Source organism: Homalodisca vitripennis, chromosome 5 (assembly GCF_021130785.1).
Source record: "Homalodisca vitripennis isolate AUS2020 chromosome 5, UT_GWSS_2.1, whole genome shotgun sequence".
Lineage (NCBI taxonomy): Eukaryota > Metazoa > Arthropoda > Insecta > Hemiptera > Cicadellidae > Homalodisca > Homalodisca vitripennis.
The window spans coordinates 144,882,671-144,908,290 of record NC_060211.1 but is presented as its reverse complement, the minus strand read 5'-3'; the positions used below and the strand labels follow the sequence as shown (position 1 = coordinate 144,908,290).

At 34.1% G+C, this 25,620-nt stretch overlaps 1 protein-coding gene across 3 annotated transcripts in view; it reads right to left on the bottom strand.

Moving 5' to 3' along the window:
• Nucleotides 1-477: 477 nt before the first annotated feature.
• LOC124362981 (pre-mRNA-splicing regulator female-lethal(2)D) overlaps nt 478-25,620 on the bottom strand; it is a 28,409-nt gene continuing 3,266 nt past the window's right edge. For 2 of the 3 annotated variants that reach the window (XM_046817906.1, XM_046817908.1), the window contains exons 2-5: nt 13,096-13,220; nt 10,351-10,529; nt 2,893-3,047; nt 478-1,024 (exon numbers count right to left, since the gene is read on the bottom strand). In XM_046817906.1, coding sequence (XP_046673862.1) covers nt 681-1,024; nt 2,893-3,047; nt 10,351-10,529; nt 13,096-13,220 — 803 coding nt within the window. In that variant the 3' untranslated portion in view covers nt 478-680. Of the gene's footprint in view, nt 1,025-2,892; nt 3,048-10,350; nt 10,530-13,095; nt 13,221-13,309; nt 14,543-25,620 lie in introns of those variants that run through there. The other variant, XM_046817907.1, reaches the window with a different exon arrangement.

Below are 25,620 nucleotides of genomic sequence, written 5' to 3'. Positions count from 1 at the left end.
CTTTAAAAAGATTTAAAACATGAAGATAGATATTATAATGAGTATTAATCGTGGCTGTATACTTTTTTAGACACATACAGTTTAAACCAAACTTAAATATTAGAAAAATGAAACATATATGAAGTTTCCAACTTTTGTACAAGTTAAGTATAGACAGTTTTTGTGAAAGTTACATTGGTCGTAGGGTTATTACCAATTAAATAAAGGATGAAAACTACAATGTTAAATATTTGTCATGTTTTGTGAAGTTTGTATGTTTTAGTACAAGGATCTCAAGTTTTGCAGCATTTTGAATGATAAACCAGTAATAAAAATTAAAAGCTTAAGGGTCTCTATTACAGTTGATATGTTCAAACATTAATCAGAGTTTACCATGGAGTCCTTTACGACCGAAAGGGTTCAGTGAGTACAGTGTGTTATAAACAACAGTAGAATTAGACTGCCTAAACACATAAGGATATCAATAAAACAATAAGGTCAACAGATATGTACATATATATTTGCAAATTGGGTGATATTAATTTGCACACTTTTGATTCTGAAGAATAACGTTATTTACAAAATATACAAACTGCTTTTGTATGTACAATAGATATTACATGATCGATTACGGAGTTAAAGTTATAAAATAATAAAAATTCAATACGTTGAATTAAATTAAAAATTAATCTAACTTATCATTACTTAGCAGAAGATTCACCGTTAGTCAAGCCACCACCAACTTCCTCGTCACTGTAATGAACCGATAACTCAGAGTCCCTCCGCACTTTCTTGATGAGGGGCAAATCGTCACTGTCCTCACTACTGGTCCGTCTACGCGGTGGTGGTGGCGGTGGCGACGCATGTGTCTCACTGCCCGAATCACCATTACATGCTGACTTGCCGTTGGCTGTCCCAGCTTTACGCTCCTGCTCGTACGCAGCCAAAGTGTCCTTGGCCTTGCGCAGCTCCTGCTGCAAGTAGTAAATGGTGCTCTGCATTCCCTCCACATCCTCATCCAGGTCTTGCAGAAACTCGTCCAACTCTGCAACGTCAATTCTATGAGTGCCCACTTTTAGTCCCAGTATATTTAACCCTTTCAGGACTCATTAAAAAGTGCTAATTTTTCTATTTTATCATCTATTTATAAATGTTCAGCTAAAGTAAGGTTTTGTATTTTTTTATCTTGAAACAATACAGTACATGCATGATTTTTATGATTAGGCTTTAAATGTAGAGTAAAACAAGGTCTAATACAAAGGTTTTTGTTTCACAATTATATTTTTACTTTATAATTTAAGACAAAAAACAAATATTTTTTAGTTATTTTAAACCAAAATCCCAAGCTTAATTTATATTTGAAAGCTGTTGGTGCATAAAATCTTATTTTTTATTGAATATGTGTAACTTTAACTTATTTCTTTTGGTTTTGTAATATTATTTCTACTCCAATAAACTGTAAAAAAATTATACATATCGCTACTGATAGGGATATCTAAGCCTAGATCAAGTGGAGGAAGCAAATCGGTTCACAGTAGCTCGACTAGTTTGCTTACATCAGCAGACAATTTATTCAGCTAGAGCTTTTGTTGCTAGTCAACAAACCAGTAAATGTACTGTGAAAAAACAGCTGCAATATTGTTTCAAATAGTTCAAACTATTTCCGAGAGGTAGCAGCACAATGCAGAGCCAGTGGAACCCACCAAACTAATCTGTGAAACGAGACGTAGTATGCCAGCCATGCAGTGCCTGTGATTTGTCCGCTAGCGGAAATACAGCATACTGAGCACTGTCTGTGTTTCGTCCGGAAAGGGTTAAGTAAAGTAGGCTTTTTCATAGTAAAAAACACAATTTTTAAAACAAAACTCAAACAATATCTATTTCTACTCGTCTAAAAGAAATAAAAGAAATCATTACCAAGGAATGATAAAATTAAAATATATTAACCCTAAAAATGGTAAACACACACTAGAGGGAGAAACTTACAGATTCTGTCAACTGGTGTAATAAACCATTTTATTCCAGATTTGATCATTTAAACTAATGAAACCTAACATACTGTATACCACTGAAAAGATGGGCTTCTTATCTTTTAAGTTCATCTATATAATGCTTCTGGTCATCTTAGTTGTAGCGCTACAAATTGTTACAATGGAAAAATTGATGAACTTTGAAAAATCACACAGAATTAGAACTGTTACAAGTCCAAAGTCATAAGAAATTTATCAAGCATATTGTACTTTGCAAACATCTGTAGTTATTCAAATATATTGCTTTCAAACTGTGAATTTATAAATTAGCTCTGCACTCAGAGCGATTATATGGCATTAACCAAGGAAAACAGTATGTTACAATTTTATGTAGAAACGGTAAATTAATATATTTTTGTAAATTGTATTTATATTAAAAGAAAGATCAAGATCTGTTCTTTGATTTGACATCTTTTGTACCTCTTTGCCGGTAGTTATTATATAGTATTGTCAGCTGTTGAAAACACAACCATTTGAGCCTAGCTTGATTCTTCTGGCAATTGCCCATTGTGATTTAGTCAACTTATACAAGAAAAATTGTTTTATCTGTTGTTATGTTTTCTAGTTATAATCATTACAGAAACTATTTATCTACAATAAATATTCCTCACAAATTCTTTGATGTTTCTTTTGTTTGTGTTTCTTTGGTGTGTTCTAGTAATCATCTGTTTGGTTAACAAAAAGGTAGTTGAATAATCCAAACAAAACATTATAATACTGACAAAAAGATGCATATTTTATGTTCTAGAGCGAGAAATAACTGCTTGAAGTAATGCTACTAATGGATCACATAGGAATATTGTCTACACTAAAATGTGGTGTTCACATGAAACGGTCGAGATTATAGTGTGAAATCACGCTGAAGAGTAATCTGGAGGTTTACCTGACTGAGACTTCTTGACTTCTTCACTGAAGCTCTTCTGTAGAGCCAGTTCTCCCTCCAGCTTGGCCACACGGCCACTAGCAATCACGCGGCCGAGCTCCTCATTCTCCTGGTACAACAGACGACACTTGGCCATCAGCCGCTTGCCTGTGTTGCTGCAAACCACACATCCATACTTCAGTCACTTGTTACTACACTGTGGATCCTCAATGACAGCAAGATAGCGAAAGAAACATCTTGATATTAATATTTATGCACCCAATTTATGGACAAAAATAGTGGAAGTTTCATATCTAAACTTTTATCTGATTTATTGTCTCTTTCCCAATTTGACAATGTATCTCTTAGAGAGAGATAAACCTTTAACTTTTGTGATCTGTCTGAATAAGATATCCTTGATATCGAAAGGCCTCACAAAATAATAAAAGTATTAAATATTGGTTTTATGTTTTAATGTAAGTAAGTTAAATTGAGGGTACATTTATTAATGTAGAACTAATAAATTAGGCATTCATACATTGGCAACATCTATACACAAGTATTATGAAATTGTGATCTTTTTCAAATTGAAATATAATATTAAAACCAACCATTTTTCAGGAAAAAATAATTTTTTACTAAAGAGGAACATGTATTTTGAGAGTAAAACTGTCTTACATTTTTTAACATTGCAGAGACAGTGATATTAAAAATGGCCTGCTCCCCTCAAGTCTAGGAAAAGGGTTATTACAAGTTTCCCTTGTTCAAGGTTGTCAAGTACAAAGTCAGCAAAGTTGATCAGGGCTTTAGTGGTAGTTTTCCCTTTAATGAATCCGTGTTGCTTGTCTGTTAATAAGTTATAGCACTCATAGTGCCTCTTTAGAAATACTTTCTCTAAAACCTTTGAGAAGGTATTGAAATCGGTCTGTAATTATTCACTTCTGTTTTACTGCTGTTTTTGTATATTGGGATCACTTTTGCCAGTTTTAATGCTGAGGAAAATTGACCTTGATTGAGGGATTTGTTAGTTATATTTGTGAGAGATGTTGTAAGAGAATCACTGTTGTGCTTTAAAAATTTTGTGGAGACGTTGACTGTTGGTGCAAAGGTTTTAGGTTTGAGATTTTTAATATCATATACTTCTACTGGATTTGTATTTTGAAAGAAGTTTGTATGTTCATGTGCAGTAGGCCTATTTGGTTCTAAATTGTAGCTATTGGTTGATTTATGGTTGTTAATCAATTTTCTCTCTGCAATGCTAGTGAAGAAATAATTCATGTGGTTACCTACGGAATATGGGTCGTCTTCTTGCTTTCTCTTGACTTTTAGCTTCAAATTTTTTTGTTGCATTTTTTTTACATTCTGTCATTGTTTATTAGTTGCCACAGGGCTTTAGATTTTGTTCTGCATTGTTTGTGAAATTGGCTGAACCCTCTTTTCTTAACTCTCTCAGCCTAAAATCATAGTCTTTTTTAGCAGTGGCTAGGTAAATTCTGTCTTTCTCATTATTAGATTGTTCATCTTTCATCAGAATTTTGAGGTAGTTTTATATAGAACTAGCTGTTTCCCGTGGCTTCACACGCTTTTCATAAGCTTTGCCTATGTATGTGCACTTCTGGCTCGAATGAATTTATTTCCAACACTGATGTAGAGTCTGCCTTGTTGCCTCAATCAGAATATCTGTGTATGTTTATAGCCATTGTACACGTACATGTACTTTATTATAAAGTGGTCTAACACTCAAGCTTTAGTTCAACAATAAGTTTATCTTAAAGACAAATATACATCATAACTTAGCGCCGTCATATAGAGTTTGGATATCTAATATACGTAACTGTCTCGTAATTGCAGTTTATAAAGTGCAGGCGCTTTGAAAACTTTAATCTTTTGCAGCGCCGCCTGGTGGTGAGTTACATCAATGAGCATAACATATAAACCTTCTACGTGGAGGAATACATATATATACAAATTTTCATAGTGATCAGTCAAGTAGTTCACGATTCCATAAAGGACAAACACACAAACATTCATTTATATATATATACTAGCGGGCCCGGCGCGCTTTGCTGCGCATTTCAATAATTTTTTGCAAAAGTTGCTCCGCGGCTTCGCACGCAATTTCCCGTTGAAAACAGTACACTATATTCACTTATTCTTTTTCTATCACATTCTAAACATTGCTGAGATAATTGATAGTCGTTCCATCGTGAGCCTCTTGGGCGTATTATGAAGGTATGTACCATATTCCTGCCTCTATCTAGCTGTTACCCACGGCTTCGCACGCAAATCTTAAGAACCGAAGTCCTTATATTACTTAGTAAATTTTTTTTTTTACTATAATAAATTTTAGATTAAATTAGTTATATCTCCGATGCCACGATTGAGCTTGCTTTGTTGTCTCGATCGAGAGAATATGTACACACGGAGTTTTGAGAACCATACTTCTGTCAAAAAAAAACAACTAAGGTTGATTTTATAACATTCTTTATATTTGTAGCCAACGTAAGATAGTAATTATGATATCTGCATTACTCTTCTGATCAAGCATGAGCATGGTTTATATTAAATAAATATTGCAGTTAAAGGTGAATTTTTACGTCAAATTTGAATTGTATTATCTGGATAGTAAAGTCTATGTTTAACAGTGATTGCAAAAACAGTTTAAACAAAATTTGTCGTTTCTCTTAAGCTTACTCTATGCTTTAAAACTATAAGTGTAATATATGTTTACAAAGAACAGCTGATTAGAAATTTGAAAAGACGTTAACATATGTTTGCTGCAATGCATTTCTTATGGGTATTTCTGTAACCAGTGGGGCGGAATCCTGAATCGGGAAAGGGATGGGCATAGCTTATAAACCTTCTCCGTGGAAAAATACATATACGTACAAATTTTCATCATGATCGGTCCAATAGTTCACGATTCCATAAAGGACAAACATACAAACATTCATTTTTATATATATAGATATATATATATATATATATAGATACAAGCGTATCTATCAGCAAAATGAATATTCTTCACTTTCTCTTTTTGGTCTAACTGTTCTTAGAAGGCATGCTTGTTCAAGGGCAATGGTTACTGTTGTTATAAATTTAGTACAGGCTTCTTCTGCTATTGGACCTTTGAGAACCTCTTCCCAGTTTTCCTTAATTAGTACGGAATTTAAAGTGGTAAGATTCTTTCCACTAAAACTTTGTTTCATTCCCTTTTGATATGCAGGAACTCCGAGATTAAATGTTAGCTGGGCCATACACAGTTGTGCAGTATGGTCAGATAAGCAACTATGAAAAACTTTATGTTCAAGATGATTGCTTTGAAATTTGAACAGATGCAATCAATTGATGATCTTGAGTTTGAGGTAATCCTGGTAAGAGGCAGAATCAACCTCTTTATATTGTGACTGATTAAGACATTGTCAAGATTTTTGTGACCCTGATTATGCCTTAAACAGTCAAAATTTATGTCACTAAGTATCAGGGTCTGGTGACTTTTTCCACTTTTGTGTCTTCAAGCATTCCTGAGATGAGATTTAGTGCTCTCTTTTAGCTGTCAGGAGATCTACATACACCTGCTATATAGATTGTTTTTATTCAATGTCAGCTTAATCATAGCAAGATTCAAGATTTATTTCTGTCATTAAACTTTAACAAGCAATATACAATGTCAATATAGTAAGTCAATCTGTTTCAGTACAGTATCAATGTACCTAGAACACAAATTAATATAGTTGCATAACAATGCCTACATGTCATAACTATTTACATAAATGGTTGATTTGTCGGAAAGTTAAAACAACATTTACAATAAAAACATCTAACTGGTTTAAAACACTAAAATATAGATCAGGCATACATGAAACATTTACAGTACAATAAAATAGACATTTTAAACAACACATCAATAAAACAAGGTAGCCTACAGAAAAAATGGGCTAGCCCGAACTAAAAGCAGTAATGAATTCCCTAGATGGTAACTCAAAAAATTCCTTAATATCATAAAATGGCCTAACCACTAGGAAATTGTACACGGAAGACCGAAATTTGCAAAGGCTTACTTGATGAACACAAGGTGGTAACTTATTGAACATTTTAAGACTGACACTATCAAGCCAATTTTTTGTTAGACTTAGCCTACAGAAGGGTTCTTGCAACTGATAGTCATTTCTGGTGTTATGTTGGTGGTTATCACAGATCAGCTTAAAACTATCAAAATTTTCCTTAACTTTACTAAGACATACATATACATATATATATATATATATATATATATATATATATATATATATATATATATATATATATATACATTTACTACAGTTAAAATTCCCTCAGCAATAAAAAAAGGTTTACAATGAGCATTTAATGACGCCCTTCTCATAATTCTGATTGCTTTTTTTTGTAGTAACAATACACTTTTTAGATGGTGACTTCCACCCCAAACACTTATCCAATACAACAGAATGCTATGGAAAAAAGCAAAATAAGCATTTTTTAATAGTGGCTCTGGTAACTTATTTCTTAAGTTTCTTAATAAGTAGATTACTCTATTTAGTCTAGCACAAACCTTTTGGATGTGTGCACTCCAGTTTAGACAAGGGTCGAGTACAAAGCCAAGGAGATTTACATTACTGTAATTTTCGTGACTGACATGGGCTCTGCTTAGAGTAAAAGCTAAGTGTTGTGTTTTAGTTTGGTTCAAAGATAGGCCATTCGCTTTAAACCAATGTATGCTTTCTTCAAGAGCGTTTGACATAAATAGGCTAAGATTGTTTAGATCCTTATTTGGCATACTATAGTACAGTGTAGTATCGTCAGCAAAAACTACAGAATTACAGCTTAAACTAGATGGTAAATCGTTTATCAGGATTAAAAACAGAAAAGGGCCTAGGACCGATCCCTGTGGCACGCCACTTACAACCTTCGCAATATCAGAGAGTGAGTTTTGAATATTTACTCTTTGTGTTCGGTTTGCCAAATATGATTCAAACAGTTTGAGCTCCACACCTCTTACTCCATAAAAGTGTAATTTTGAAAGAAGGATGTCGTGCGGCACACAGTCGAAAGCCTTAGAAAGATCACAAAGGATGGTGTGTGTACTAGCATGATTTTCAAAACTTGTAAGTACAGATCTTATAAGGCCCTCGACCGCGTCAACCGTCGACCTACCTTGTCTAAAACCAAATTGGAATTTAGAAAAAAGTGAATTACTTTCAAAAAACACCTGAACACCTGAGTGTTTTTTTTTTTTACCTGGTGTTTCATTGCTTTTTCAAGGATTTTTGAAAATATGGGTACCATCGAGATGGGCCTATAGCTGCTAGCAGATGACTTGTCACCCTTCTTATATACGGGTACAACTCTAGATTGCTTGAGGGAGTCTGGAAATGTGCCAGCTTTTAAACACTGGTTTATACAAACCGTTAAGGGGTAAACTATAACAGGTAGGACACTTTTTACTAACACTGCACTAATGTCATATATATCTCTACTGTGACTGCTCTTCATGCTACAAATTCCACCACCTGCTCACAAGACACTGTCTTCCACTGGAATTGATCCGTGGCGTCTTGGGTACTGGAGAGGAAATCCATAGCCGTAGTAAGTGATTGTCCGACTTCCTTCGCAATATCAGCCACTGCAGAGATGAAGTATGCATTGAAGTCATCAGCAGAGAGAGAGTGAGTGTCTTTGTGGACAGTCTCTTTTCTTGAAGAATTTATTATTTCCCATGCCTTTTTTACTTTGTTAGGCGCTGCTTTTATTGCTTCTGCATTTGCCTGTATCTCCGCTAGATGTAACAATTTTTTGTATTTTTTCCTAACTGCAGTATACTTATTTTTGGTTTCCTCCACAAGCAGGCGGTAACGGAGGGCCCATTGTAGCTTATGAAACCAGCTTTCCACTTCTCTCTTCATTTTTTGATGTTCGCTAGTATACCAATTTTGGCGATGTAAGGCTGATTTCTTCCTATTTATTTCTTTAATGGGGAAGCATTCATCCATTCCAAAAATAAAGATTTTTATGAATTTATAGCTGCGGTATATATGAAAATAATTGTAAACAGCGGTTTGATTAAATTAACAATTGAAATGATAGCTATTTCACAGTTGAATTATTCTTATTCACAATATGCTCTAACAGGAATGAACTCTGAGATGTGTACTATGTTTTCTTCCACATATATTCCTACTCCTCCTTTGGTGTGGTTAGTTCTACTGAAATAAGCAGCTATAGAGAAGCCAGGGACTCTGATGTTATGCAAAATCTCCTCTTATAACCCATGTACTGTAAGTATCAACATATTTGGACGGACGTCTTATAGAATATAGGTCAGTCCATTCACCTTCTTCTTTAATCTTTGAATATTTTGGTGTAACACGGTGATTTTGCAATCAGTCTATTTGCAGGATGGAGAGAACTCACAAATACTCAGGCTTTGTACCGTCTTTTGAATTTGCTTTTTTCCTGGGACGTCTGGATAAAAAAAGCACTCACTTTCTCACATTAGTTTTTTGTGAGGATGAGTAACTGTCCTGAAAATGTACTTGGGCTTCAACAATTATCTGTTAAAGGGATAAAATTTACTTACAAGAAAATAATTGTAAACAGCGGTTTGATTAAATTAACAATTGTCATGTCACATAAAAACATATGTGGTAATGTCATTTGAGAACTGCAGCTGGACAATGCTGACACAGTGATTGGGTCAGTGGCCAAGCAGCTGGGTGTCACCAAAGTAAGGATGTGGCCGGTTGATATCAAGTAGACTGTGACTTGGCAGTTACGTCACTGGCTTATAAGTTATTTCACTGACAAGTGCATTATTATGTCAAATTGTTAGTAATAAAATTATCTGTAAAGTTTAGTTTCTTTTTCTATTTTTGTTACTACTGTAACAAGTGAGAATGTATATGTTATATGTGTATATGTTGTACTGTAGTAAGGTATTTATTACATCCAGCTGTGTGAGTGAGGTAGGTCAGTGGTGGCAGATGGTATGTGCTGGGCTGTCAATGTCAGTGGTTGTTAACACTATTGGACCTTCATTGCTGCCACATTTTCACTTATGTATCACTTATAACTTTTTTCTTTATACTACTTGAAAAGCATTCATATTATATGCTAACGAGTTTTATGAGGAAAAAGAATCTCTGTATAAGCTAGTGAAGTCTTATTAATCTTAATTGTTTGCCTCGGATCAAGAACAAGGTCAGGTTCTTGAGTATTTTAGAATGAGTGTTGTATTCTTGTAGTGATATTATTAATTATACTGTTATAGTAGAAATAGACACAGTAACCAAGTAAGCTTCCACACTAGTGAGGAATTATATGTTGAAGAATTAAAAACTTAAATGCACTTATACTGGGAACCACCACATAGACTGTAGTCATACAGCCATTTTGAAAGCATTTAGGAGTACCAAAGCAAAAATTCGTAATGCAAGGAAGGAAGAGGAGGGGACATCACTGTACCTGTCGGGGGTGAACTTCCAGGCACTGAGTTCGTTCTGGGTCTCCTCCACACGAGTGCGAGTGGCTGCCAACTCCTGCCTTAGCTTCTGCAGTAGCAAGTTGACTGCCGGGTCCAACAGTGCAGATCTGAGTGCCGATACTCCCGGAGCCTCCCTGGCCTTCAATTCAGACAACTGGCCCTACATCACACAATCAATAAATATCATTTATGTTATGACATTGTTTCTTGGACCTTTTATGTGTATCAACTTTTTCACATGTCCCTGATAGTTCTAATTCATCATCACTGACATATTAGCATCACAATTTACATCAAATGATCAAAGATATTGCTATTGACTTTAGATTGATAACATTGAAAAAGTGTAGTCCATGAAAAGTAGACAGTTAATTTTAAACCATATGAATATTTGGCAATATACGAGGGTAATTCGGAAAGTAAGGTCCGATTCGCGTTAACCAGACAAACAGTAAGCGAGCAGCGAAATGCACATGAACCCTGACTCCCGGCCAGCATTGCGCGCAGAACGACGCCATTGGAGTGAAATCATTGTAGTCTGCTGTTTGTGCCTTTTTAAAATGTTTAAAACTATTGAACTTCCCGCCTACTGTGAAATACGGTCTGTGATACGGTTTTTGACAGCAAGGAACGTTTCAGCAGCGGATATTCATCGACAGATAAGTGAAGTGTATGGTCCAAATGCAATGAGTGACAGCAAAGTGCGGAAGTGGGTGAGAGCTTTTAAAGATGGACGGGAAAATGTCCATGACGAACCACGGTCTGGTCGGCCATCAGTGATCACCGAAGATTTGGTGAAAGCCGTCGATGAAAAAATTCGTGAAGATCGGCGATTCACTGTTTCTTCATTAGCAATAGAATTTCCAAACGTGAGTAGAACCACATTGTTCAAAATCGTTTCTGAAATTTTGGATTTTCGCAAATTGTGCTCACGTTGGGTTCCCAGGCTGCTTACTGAGGAACACAAAAAAAGAAGAATGGGTATTGCTCTTGAATTTTTGACCCAATATCATCAGGAAGGTGATAACCTTTTAGACCACATTGTGATGGGTGACGAGACATGGGTTTCCCACATAACACCAGAAACGAAACGCCAGTCGATGGAGTGGCGTCACTCGAGGTCACCGGTTAAAGTGAAAGCAAAACAAACATTGTCCACACGCAAGGTTATGGCGACAGTGTTTTGGGATAGACATGGGATATTGCTAATCGAGTTCATGGAGCGAGGAACAACAATAAATGCGGCCACTTATTGCAACACTCTGACTAACCTTAGACGAGCAATACAGAACAAGCGACGTGGCCTATTGACAGCTGGAGTTTCGTTGCTGCATGACAATGCCAGACCCCACTCTGCCAACCAAACCCAAAATCTCATCAAATCGTTTGGTTGGAAAGAGCTAGAACACCCGCCATACAGCCCAGACTTGGCGCCGAGCGACTTCCACTTGTTTCGCTACCTAAAAGAGTTCCTAGGCGGGAAGCGTTTCGAAACTGATGACGAGGTGAAAGAAGACTGGTTATCATCGCAGGCGGCCGACTTCTATGACACCGGCATTCAAAAACTTGTAGATCGTTATGACAAGTGTTTAAACAAAAGTGGAAATTATATAGAAAAATAGTGATTGATGTCAGGAATCAAATAAAACAAGTTTTTTGAAAAAATCTGTTGTGTTATTTTTAAATGGACCATACTTTCCAAATTACCCTCGTATGAAATGCTGGAAACGCAGATCTTAACAGTTAGATTATCTTTAAGGGGAATGTCAATGATAATTTAAATTTAAATAAAACTATTTGGAATAGATCCAATAACGAAATTCATTGCGCAATGAAAAGTTACGTTTTGAGAAGGTATTGAAAATATTACAAGGTCAACTATCAACTGATAAGTTTTTAGAAAACTAGCTACAAATAACTACCGATAACTTCATAGATCTTTCACTAGCTATGATGATTTTAAAGTAAGTATTTTAAGTTTCACTTGATAATTATTAGTTGAAAGGTGAAGACTGACACTTGTTTTTACATATTACAGTATGCAAAATACTGTAACACTTGTCTTCAAAGCTCTGTCACTTAAAACTTTTCTTGTTTTATATTAATCACACAACATTTTGGAACCTAATGAGTATATAACCTTTAGGTATTCTCATGCAAAACATCAAGAAATTGATTTCTGAACCCTGCTTGTATTTTGGGAATTTCATTAAAAGTAAAATGCCAAACTAAAAAAATGTCCTGCCTACCTTTCACAAAAATTTGACAGAAGTGGACCACCTTGAACTATTGTGATTTTATTCACTACTCTTTACGTCCTGCCTACCTTTCACAAAAACTTGACAGAAGTGGACCACCTTGAACTATTGTGATTTTATTCACTACTCTTTACGTCCTGCCTACCTTTCACAAAAACTTGACAGAAGTGGACCACCTTGAACTATTGTGATTTTATTCACTACTCTTTACGTCCTGCCTACCTTTCACAAAAACTTGACAGAAGTGGACCACCTTGAACTATTGTGATTTTATTCACTACTCTTACTCTTTACATTGACAAACAGTTTGACACACACAAAATTTAAAATATTGCAATACTAGACAAGTTAACTCTCAGAAGGACTCATATTTCTAAAGCTTCAAATTAAAAATTGCTTCATTTTTTCCCTTAATGAATTATTAATGTAAACAATTAGAGTAAAATGAATCAAAATAAAATTGTGTACCGCATATTCCTGCATCTCCTGCTCCTTGGCTGCCAACCGTCTGACCAACACTTTCTCCCGCAGCAGCAGGTCCGCATGTTGCTGTCTCAGCCTGTCTTCTGTCTCCCGCAGTGCCGCCATCTCCGCTATAACAGACACAGCGTTAGCCTGTCGGCCCACCGGCACTGACCTCCTGCTCCTGCTCCTGTCTCACACGCTCTACGGCTACACTTACTTCCTTGCCACTCGACTCCACCTCAGCTCAGCCCAGAACGATGGCTCAAGAGGAGCTCAGGATACGCCGGTTGCCGTACTACTGAAGCACTAACCACTTCACACTCACTGTGGCACTGGCACTCACTTACCACACTACACTTGACACATGCTATTTGCTCGTTTCTCCGTGTGCTTTGCACTAGGAGATTTCACCATCATAACGCCGGAGAAATCGCAAAAGCATGACTGACTAGACTTTTCACTATCAAACACCAATTTGGTTTTCACTTTCAATATATGTTAAGTATTCAATTGCTTAAAATTATTTTTATCACAAATTACTTTAGAATAAATTACACATTCCTGTTATTAACATTCCTAACATAAACAAGTTTGCTGCCTATAAAAAATCAAGTAGAATTAACTTACTTTATTTAAAGTAAATATCTTGACCTTTCATTCATTGTAATTTGAAATAAACACTAATATTTAGAGATTTTATTGTATTACGTAAATTTAATAATATACTGAAAGAGAAAGGAAAGTGAAAGAGGAGGATACTGTACCTATGACAGAATTAGGTGTATTTTTTAACAAGTAATGTAAAAGTTATTTATTTTTTCAGTTTTATTTTTATTTAAGTATATCCATTATAATATATTAAAAATTAAAATAAAAGGCACGTGTGTACAACATTTACAGGTTTTATTTAAATTTTTTCATAAAATATTAATTCTTTATCCAAAAAGTACAATTATGTACTGCAACAATTACTGTGATATTTGTCTCACGATTTGCAACATTTCTAGCTATTACCAAAACTATTGGTTTCAAATCTAGATGTTACTGAACTCCTGAATGAGCGTGGGTCCGCTAAATTTATGATTCAAGAGAACAACCAGTTGTACAGCAACAGCTAAAACTTTTTTAAACTTAAATAAAGCCCTCAATGCACTGGTCCTGAAAGAACCTTTGCGCTTACTTCCAGAGTGACAGAATATTCAAGATGAATAAGTTTGAGGATTGGGGCCGTCTCATGTCAAGATCCTATGAGGAGGGATAGCGGACTCTGTGTCTCAGTAATGTCATCTTGGAAGTAAGGGTGAGTCAATATCTCAACGTTTGCAGTTGATGATGAGACGCTTCTGGACATCCATGGGATTGCTCAGATGTAAGTGACACATCAGTTGTTTCAGAACCCAGTTTAGGTTCAACAAATATACAAAACGGCCAGAAATGAACTTTCTTAAGCCCCATTTACACTGCCCAAACATCCCCGAGCATCGAGCATCGAGCATTCGTGATCGTAGCTCGCCGGTTTTCAACGAGCACGAACGCAAACGAGCCCTCTGTTTACACTGCTCGAGCATTTGTGTCGATCAGTTTCTCGTGAGCGTTTGCAGTGAATATTGATGATGGCACCCGGACTGTCAAAACTTTTCCGCTGCGGCCGTCCTCATCCTGTTACAGGAGGAAACGCGAGGAAGGAAAAGGCGACGCGTGTGGGAGTCTTCATTTTTGAAAAAGAGGAACCACACTATTTTGCTGAGAGATTTGAAAGAAGACCACGGAGGGCTCTTCGAAAACTTCAGCCGAATGTCGTTAGACGATTTCACCATCATATTGGGAAGGATAGAAGGGAAAATTGCCAAAACCGACACCAACTTCCGAGAGTGCGTTCCTGCATCAGTCCGGTTGGCGATAACTCTTCGATTTTTAGCAAGTGGTGACTCGTACGGTAGCCTCATGTATCTCTTCAGGGTTTCAAAGCCTACAATTTCTTTACTTGTTCCTGAAGTCTGTCGGGCCATCGTAGAAGCACTACAGGAGTACACTACAAGGAAGCCAACAAGGAGGTTATTTTGCTTTTGACGGTGTCGTATGTCGTCTCCAACTGCGTCGCTGTAGCTTCCCAAGCGTCATTTTTTTTAATTTTGTTGAAGTACAGCTTGTGGTTCGGCTGCCACAGCTCTGGGTGCCCCTCATAAAGAGAAACTAAAAGGAGGCACTTTTCATTCTCCCACTCCATGCTGCTTTCACGAAAAATTACTACACAGAATAAACTAAAGAAGGAATTCCACACTCGAAATGGGAGACGTGTGAACTCGACAGCCAGTAGGCAAGAACAGAATTCGGTGAACGCTGTTTGAAGAAACCCGAGGTGTTTACACTGAGCGAGCGGCGAACGAGCATCCCTTTGATGATTCGCCGGAAAACCGACATCGGGCGGATCAGGCTCGAGCACGAACGAGCATTCGATTCGACCTTGCTCGGCTCGCCGAAACTGTTTACACTGCCTGAGCCTCGAACGAATGATCGTTCGTCACTCCTGTTTGCGACGAATGCTCGGGCAGTGTAAACGGGGCTTTAGGGAGCTGAAATGTTGCAAGCAAAGCAAACTCAGAATTTGCACGAAATAAATATCATTATATGTATATGACCATGGGCTCACTAAAGTTCTGATTGATGAGGAACACCGGTTGTACAGAAACAGCTGATACGTTGTAAGAAGAGCAAACCCGAAGATAGTAAAAAAAATGAAGATGTGCATAACTCATGCATGGGGCATGTCCCTACACAAGTTGTGGTTGAAAACAACCACCAGCAGTACAGCAACTGCTTAAACATTCTATAGAAAAAGAACTAATTGATAAAAGAAAAATAAGATATAGAAGAGGACCATCAAACACAGTTGGCATGTCAAGTGAAAAAAACGTAATCACAAAATAAAAAATGTTGCAAAACTGAACTTGTATATGAGAAACAAAAATATTGTAATAAATGTACTCTTGTTTATACACAATGTTTTCAATAATTAATTGCTATTACCAAAATCTCTTGTAAGGGATGTCACACAGTTTTTAATGGAAAAAGTCTAATTCAATACCAACACACTCTAAATACAAAAATGTTATAGTGATTTGGTAAAACAAGATTCAATTTAATTTAGAATGGGGGTGCAAAAATAAACTGACGATTGCATATTAATGAGAAATTAATCATGTTATAAGTCAATAATCTGATTTGAATATGAACATGTCATGAAAAACCTTTCTTTATTTGATATCATCTTTATGTACCTGAAAAAAGTTACATACAACCTCTAAGTCTTACGCTTTTTAGGTTAATATTTAATACACAGGGGTTGCAAAATCCTCTGATGAAGACAAGTAAAGTGAAGTGTTACTGGGAATTCAAAACATTATCCAGTCAAATTTAGTTATCTACTTTTATTCATTTCAGTTAACTGTCCTGTCATGGAACTTTGCAGGACCCCTTGTTGATGCTTTCTTTATTTGAGTAAAAATAAATTACTACTGTAGTAAACTTGTAGGGACTAATGATTCCTAATCAATTTAATAAAACTGGTCTTATATTATGATTCTAAAACAATTTGTGACATATTAAGGGTATTACTTTTAAGCAAGTAATCTACATCTATCAACTGTATTAAAATATTTTTGATAAAACAAAAAACTGCACTGTAATTTTGTATAATTTAAACTCAACGCCAATTATAAATATACATAATGAAGTAAATTGCTTTTGTTTTTAATGACAACAATATAAATGACTTAATTGTTACATTCCAGACATTTAAAATATTAAGTCTAAGACTTCAAGATTTGATTTTATACCTATTATTCTTGACGTTATTTGTAAATCAAAAGCTAAGATTCTAAAACCCTGTATTTTTTATTAACATACTGACAACAGATGTTTGGTTACAAGAGGTTTTCTAATAGCTAAATCACAAACTGAGGCCGACACAGACACTTCACTAACACGACACTGACACTGGCAGCACGCAGTTGGTAGCCTGTGGAGTAAACACAAACTCAAGAGTTGGCAGACCTGAGCTGGGTGTCCAGACACGTAGGCCTCGGCAAGCTCAGCCACCCACAAGCTCTGTGGAGGTATCAAGCATTATTTACACACATAAAATACAACTTACATTTATTTATCACAATAATTTTACTGGAAATTAAACCATAGCACAAAAATTTTTATTGTAATTTGTTTTATTTTACTTCTTATGAAAGCATCAGAAAACAATTAATTTGTGGAACAGAAAAGGTAAATTTTCATTTTTTTATCTTAAACACAAAAGAGTGTTAATTTTTTTTGTGTTTTTCATTTAAAATTGATGCTATGAATATAAAATATAAATATTTTGTAATATTTCTTATGTCACGTTAAATGCATATAAACATAATGCTAGTTTTTACAAAATGTATAAAGAATACTATAGAAGAAATAAATCAGAAAATTCCTTAAATTATCTATAACTAAACAAACATACAAATAAAAATACAAAAATTACTACTCTATACATTTTATCAACATGAAAGTGCTGTTAATTATCAGACAACATAACCAATCATAATATCATTAATTAATATGAAGTGTCATTGAACATGTTTATGATTTAAATACATTTGCATTAAATTGTTTATGGTTATACATCAAGCTCAGGTATCGCTTAGTTGCCAAGGAGCGTTTCTTAACTTGAGCTATAAATTTAAATACAATCATAAAACGTTTCAATTTAACTTATAATATGTATGCTCACTGTAAAGACGACCACCACATATCACCTTAAAGCCTACCACTACATACTGTACATCCTCACTACAAGCATAAGTGAAAATGATAAGAATCTACAGTATTAATTTTGTTCTGATATCTACCTATCAGACATAAAAAATCCTTAAATTTTAAATCTCTAATTGAACCAGCTGGATTTATGTTAACAAATATAAAAAGAATGTATTTTTCAAAAACAATGTATAGCTGTTCTTCAGCAAGGGTAAAAGAAATCTTTTTGAATTTCTTGCAACTCCACACAACTAATACAACAGCTAAATACATGGCCATTATAACACTTACTCCAGCACAAATGTTCTGTCTCATTTCAACTACTACCACAATATTATACAAAGGATACAAAAATAAAAATTGTTAATACAGTTTTGTGCGTAGATTAATATTTATGATAGTCAACTTGGTGACTTGACGTTTTGGCTGTGATACATTGCTGTCACACTTGTTCTATCAAAGATGAAGATATTATTTATCAATAATTAATTTTCAATCCATCTCATAACTAGTAAAACTAAATCAAACGTTTTTTTCTCTATATGGAACGTACTTACAAAATAAACCAATTGTGTCAGAGTGAATACTTTTACGAGATGACATCTATTCATATAATGTACCAATCACCTGACAACTGTAGTCCAAGATTACATGTTGAAAAATAACTGCACTCTATAATCTAGAAAACTGTTCTCTCACTTCATGATACATATAATCAACCACATTTCAAATCAGATCCTAACTTACGGCCAAACAAAAACGCAAATTTTAAAAATAACTACCTTATTAATGTACTGTTGTTTTAAGAAGTAGAAACATTGTGTACAGTAGGTTTTTATGCATTGCCCGTAAAGCCAAAAATGTATAAAAGCACATCATATTGTATGATCTCTACTTTTAGAAATAATCCATTCATCGTACTCAAACCCATACAGGCACAGTGGTATCCAAATAATCTCAAAGTCTTTTTAGTTTTAAAAATTTCATTTAAAATAAGTTTTATTTATATTTATAATGTTATCCATAGTAAAATGTTATTAGTATTAATAAATAGTAACATTTTAATATTGAGAAAACCAACCACTTTAATTATTATTTTCACAGTGCCATAAATTCATAAAAATCTGGTTTAGTTGCCACTTACACTAGCTTGACTGTTTAAAAAAGCAAAAACTTTAAAAAGACAGTTAAAAGCAAATGAAGTGGTGAAGTAAAATAGGTGAATTAAATATAGTTTTTATTACCAGTGTTGAACAAATTAACAGGGTTGGGATATGAATTCTAATCACCATGTTCTTAAGTCTGTAGACAACAAAGTTTAAATTTCCATATCTCGCATAAAGACTTCACAATATGTTCACTCTAGAAAATGTTCATATCATGATATTACTGTAATTTTTTAATTAAAAAACCACTTTTAAGCAAACTTTCAAAGATTACAGAACTTGACAGAAGCCAATTCAATTTTAGATTCCAATACTTAAAAGTTTGAATATTAAAGCAGTAAAGCAAGAAAATTTAATAAAGTTACCAATTTAAAATATAGAAAAACTATAATGTTTATCGTACTCCAAACAATAAAGACTAAATCTTAGTTATACCACTATGAAAGAAAATGTAATTTCTTGATGTAGTTTGTGGTAACTGTTACACAATACACAATACATTGATCCGCTGCCATTGATTGCCACAGACATTATGTGCAGAGTCAGTCTAATAGACAATAACATGCTACCCAACTAGCATACCTGTAGTAACTCCGCTAACACTTGATATCAACCTTGAGAGCAAAATATTCTTAATGCAAGTTTCAAATCACTTATTTACAAAAGGAGCAAGTTCCTGACTAATTCTAGTACGAGGTATGTTTTTTTAAGTAAGAAGCGTTTTGGTATATAAAAAGATAAAGTAAACTTTTGTAACAATTTTATTTTTGTATGAAAGCCCACACCACTTTTATCTACTTGTCCACGTAATTGTGATCAATATCAAGGCACTTATCACATCTAAAACAACCTGTTGTAGTGTTGTTATAGAAGATGTCTACCCGATTTAAAGACTGCAACATAATAATTTTGACATTATTGTCGTCATTGCAACACTTATCTTCAAGATGCTTTTTCTAATGAAAAAACAAACGATTGTCACTGGGCACTAAATTGGGGCTGTTTGGGGATTATCAAACTGTTCCTAGCAAAATGCTGTGATAAGGTCTTTGTTTTGTTTGTTGTTTGTAAGGAGTTTGTTTGACTACAGGCTAGTGGACGGACATATCATACAGCAAAACATGTTTCTCGATTAACTTGTCATAGAGAGCACTTCATGAAACTTGACAAAACTCTTGTGATAACGAAGAATTTATGAAATATTTGTTCATTTTCACTTTATTTTTCACTTTTTACATCAAATTGTCAGTGATCATTGACGCCGGAAAATTACATTTCTCATCATGAGCATTCTACTGTCTATCTTTTTAAGCTCTTGCTCATATAAATGCCAGTTCAATACTCTTAATGTTATGTTCATGCACTTCACAATTTCAACTGCTTTCACGGTTTGAGTGCGAAGAAATAAAAAACAACACGTACTTCACAGTCAGCGAGTTCCAACGGATTTGACGGGCGTATTTGAAATATGCATTGCGGGTTTCAATTGATGGGGGCATTTGAAATATGCATCAACAGATGTAAAAATTACAGATTTTTGCCATAATTGCATCTGTGGCTTGCTAACAGATGAAGGTATGCTAACAGGACAAGCACAGGACACCGACCACAGTGCTGCAGCGGTGGAATTTCAAAACAGTACTTACTTAAAAACACGGCCCCCCACCCGTATACAATATAAACTTTGACAGTTCTAATTCTCACTACCTAGAGTCGAGTACAACAGTTTACTTCCTCACTGCTACTGGATGTGGCATTAAAAAAAACACATATATCCTAGTAAAATTTTACTTTAAATATGAATTTAAATGTCTTTTTCATTTATAAACTAGAAAAAGCTACTATTTAGTATGAACGTAATTGACAATCTCCACTTTTACATTGTTTCAATTTCCTAACTTTAAACGTGACTTACACACACTAGATAGTCATTACCTGTTAATAACCAAATTACAATATTATAGTGAATTTATTCTTTTGGGGATATGAAATAAAATAGAAGAAATTAACGAAGATTATTCATGAAACTAATTTAAATACTTTATACTATTTCATCCCTTCAATCATCCAGCTATTCCAAATATTACTAGGACAGGCACAGACTACATGGGAATGACAGTAATATCCAGGAACGCTCGCATTTTAACAAAAGGTTGATTAGTTATTGTAACTTTAATTTTAATTATTTATTTTTCTAAATTCTTGTCAGTAAGAAAACTAAAAAATAATTCAAATACAAAAGGACAACAAAGATCTCTTTTTAATAAGATTCCATAATTGTGTAGTAGGTCTCAAAAAAGTTGCACAATGATTTATGAGTGACTGAAAACTATGTAAATTAAATTAAAATAAACTTTAGAATTTGCAGGAATCCCCTCATAATTGACTAGATATAATTCTAAAAAGTTTCTGGACATTATAAGAACATTAAGTATTCCAGAAATTCAAAACCGTCAGAACCATTCCAGGAGCTTCTAGTCCATTCTACTTAACCACACGATGAATTAAACTAGTGTGTTTAATACGTAGAATTGTTATAAAATCTTTCACTGATAAACTTTAAATAAATTCAATAATTAATAACTCAAACATTTCTTTCTAAAATTTATCAATGCAATTACCATTATTAATTTTATTTAAACGGAATTATAAAATTGAACTGAAAATTAATATTAACTGGATTAATACTAATAAAAAAACCTCTTAACATAATATTAAAATTTTTTTTGTGAATTAAATAAACTTTGGTGTAATAGTATTTGTACAAATGTTATATAAGGCCACCTAGACATTTTTCCCACTAGATTTTTTTATCTCATCTTATACATGTTGTAAAATGTAAACATGTGTAAAATAAACCAAAGTTTAAACACATATATAGTAGTAACTTTTTCAAGAATGTTTCTCCTCAACCCATACATTCTTAGTGAAAAGACCACTGTACTTCCATGAACAAATTCAAAAACTTTCTAAAGCACAAAGATTATTTTCCATACAGCACTATAAAGGTTAAGTAAGATGGCAATAAAACTTGTCCTCATTCTACACATCAATTCCCTTAATGTCTTTACCTGAAAATACCTGACGATATAGTAATGTAGCACCTCCTCATATATTAATGCCACAAACGTCTAAATTTTAAAACAACAAATGGAAGAAATATTTAGTTCAAGTCATCTGTATTTATTATTTATTCACTGTTTGTTTACTTTAGTTTATATTGTTCTTTTATATTTTACAACATTTTCATCATCCTTTGATAGGTAGGTATATGGACCAAAATAATCCTGTGAGTATTGCAGACTTGTGTTTTACCATTCAAATACTAAATAAAATTGTTGCTGTTCAACTAATCATTATGCAGAAAAAAAATAAACAAGCGGGGACCACTTAGGCCTAGATCTTATCTGGTCAACTGGGAAAAATGTTTCCTTACAGGAAATATAGGCATTATTAGGTGTTATCCTAAATAAACATAGCACTAAATCCAAAACCTTCTATAGAAGACTATTTTTTGTCTGAATGGGTATTTTACAAACCATTTTTTGTGAATTTATTTTTGAAAGGAGAAATTTTCTAGAGACATTGTATCATGGTAAAATACAAAAACTTTTTAGTATGAGTATTTTTGAGTAATTTGAGAATTTATGGAAAAAAAATATTCCTGTATTTCTACAACCACTCCACAGCCTATAGTGCATATACATGCAAGGGTTGTTCAGAGAACAAGTTGCCGAGGTATCTGGTCACCGAATAAGTGATTGGTAGCTACATTTAGTATGCATCTGGCAGTATCACAGTAAATGTCACTATGCCTTTTTAAGTGCTCCAAGTGATTGTACACAATAATTATTGTACAATCAATTACAGAAATAAAGCTTCATGCGAAGTATCACAAGGTAACTTCTAGAGATATTGTACTGACAGATAGACAGAGGTATGAATTTTTTTCTAGCCCCTCAAATGGTACACTTCGCAAACGCTCAGCCAATAACTTTTGAAAATATTCAGAGGAATTAATTGTTTACCAGTATCCAAACAGTTACACAGAATGTGCATAAGTATACTCTGCCACTTGAAAGTTTGATATATATCGGTAGTTATATCTCCAATTATTACGAATGGATAATAGGTTCCTACGGCTACTTAAATCAAAATCAATAGAGCAGCAATATGCGATTTTTTCCTATTTTTAGCAAATAATTGTAATTTATTAGTTTCTAATAATCTTCAAAAATAAGAAGGTTTTCTGAAAAATTCATACATTACATATTCATGTCATATCTACATAAAATGAGACAATTCGTATCAGATTGTCTGTATTCCTATCAATGTTATAAACTCGTCGAAATTTTAATTCAATCTTTATAAATATTAAACAAAGATTACTAGATGGATATCATTTGTCTAATTTCGATTAACCAATTGTATTACTCGTGTACTTGCTAATATTATTAATTTATATGTCAAGGAACGTATTTTTATAACTCGCGTAAGAATATTAGTCACTTTATGGAACATCATGTTTTTAATATTTCTACAAACATGATTTTTAAGTTTTCTTCATAGTTTAAATTCAGTATGTGATATTATAGGAACATAATTACCAGATAACAGTGATTTATGCCCTTGCATATACAATAAATCAGAAGCGAGTACAACAGGACATGAAATGTCAGAGGATATTCTGCTAGCATACATACTGTGAATAAAGTAGCAGTAGACAGCATGTAAAAACTGTTAGCTGATTCTAAACTTAAACAACCGAGGAGTTACTTTCCCTAATACTAAGGAAACTGGTAAAAAATAATCTGGACCAAAACATGTTTTTTTGTTAAAACTAAAGAACTTAACTTTTAAACAAAACTAATTATATTTGGATATTTACCAACTAAATCCACATGTCAAATATGATCAAGATCTACGGTTTGTTTTCTTATGGCCAATAATTACATACACATACCAAAATTTTCTAAACCCAACCTTTTCCAAAACTAAACTTTTTTAAACAAAATATAATTTGTATGTATCACCACAATATTATAACTTGTATAGTACTTCAAATAAGAAAAAAGTACACAAAATGCAACAAGTAATTCAATTGATTGAAACACTGGATGAAACACATCCAGTTTGCTATCTTGTCACTGTTCCCATCTACCACCACACTGTGTCAGTTCAAAATGTGCTCCCAGTGTTTGATGTAAGCGTATGACTTTGTATGAGCCCCCACTAAGCAGTTTGAGCCAGGTCGTGCTAGTGGTGGGGAGAGGAGGTGGGAGGCAGTCAGTGAATTGTGACGCGAATGAGTGAAGTGAGTCAGGCGATTTGGTTGATACTGATGCCGTAAGAAGAGCCGTATTTTCTGTAGCTGTTGTTACGTTGTGTTGCTGTTGTGTAGAAGAGGTAGGTGTGGTGACCACTGAAGGTAAATCACAAGTTAATTATTTTTATTATTTAGTTTTGAGGAGGTTTAGTTTTTATCAAAATCAATTTATTCTATTTCTAAATAAATTTGTTTATTGTCACATGTCTATGCCTGCATTGACTTATACAATTTTGCATAGTGTATAATGCATTTAACAATCACTAACTAGTTTGCCACGCTTTAACCCTTCCCACGTGGTAAATGGATATATCTTTCAAAGTCTATTTTGTGTTATTTAATAAATTGTAGTTGCCGTGGAATCCGCTAGAGTTCAAGGGAGTGTTGAATACTTGTTCCGAAAAGCAGATGTTACAGTTTGAACCTCATTGGCGCGTCGCAGTGGTGGGAGGGCGTGGCTTTGTCCCTTGTGGTGTGATTTAGAATCAGTCTGCGGCGAACCATTACGCGGTAAACGGATATATCCCGGCACGGCATATTTTAGTTTTTAACGCTGTTTTGCAATATTTCCTTATTTACTGTTCGTGTTCCTGTTGTATTTAGCATTATATTATCTTTTTATTTTGTTATTACTTTATTTGTTGTGTCGTTATAGGCCTACTATATTATTCTATGCAATGGCGAATCCTGACGATTTTTTGTAAAATTTGAAAATTTGTAAAAAAATATAGGGGTCTGATTATTATGTGATACTGTATTATTTTTTATTCCCAATTATAGCCACCACTAACTAAAAAAAAATTAGAGTTGGTAAAATGTAAAAAAAATTTTAAAGTTAATTACGCGTTATGAGTCAAAATTAAAAGATAAATTCCGAGTGAGAAGGGTTAATTTGCCTCTAAACATTATTACTTGTGTTACGACTAGCATAGACCTGTAATGACTTGTCCAAGCCTAAGTGTGTTTAAGGCTTTGTTTGGGCTTGTTATAGCTCACTACGCTATTATTGATTATTGTTAAGTCTGGGAAAAAATTCCTTTATGAATTAAATCTGTATTTGGTGAAGGTTGGGTGATTTTATAGTTCCACTGATCAAGACTGAAGCTGGAAATATCAGATCACCATCTAACTTGTAATGTCAATAGCAATAAATTGTTGTATAAATTAGATATATAATTAATTGGCTAACCCATTCAGTTTTGTTTTACCACAACAATTTGTGTTTGGTAATTTAGATTT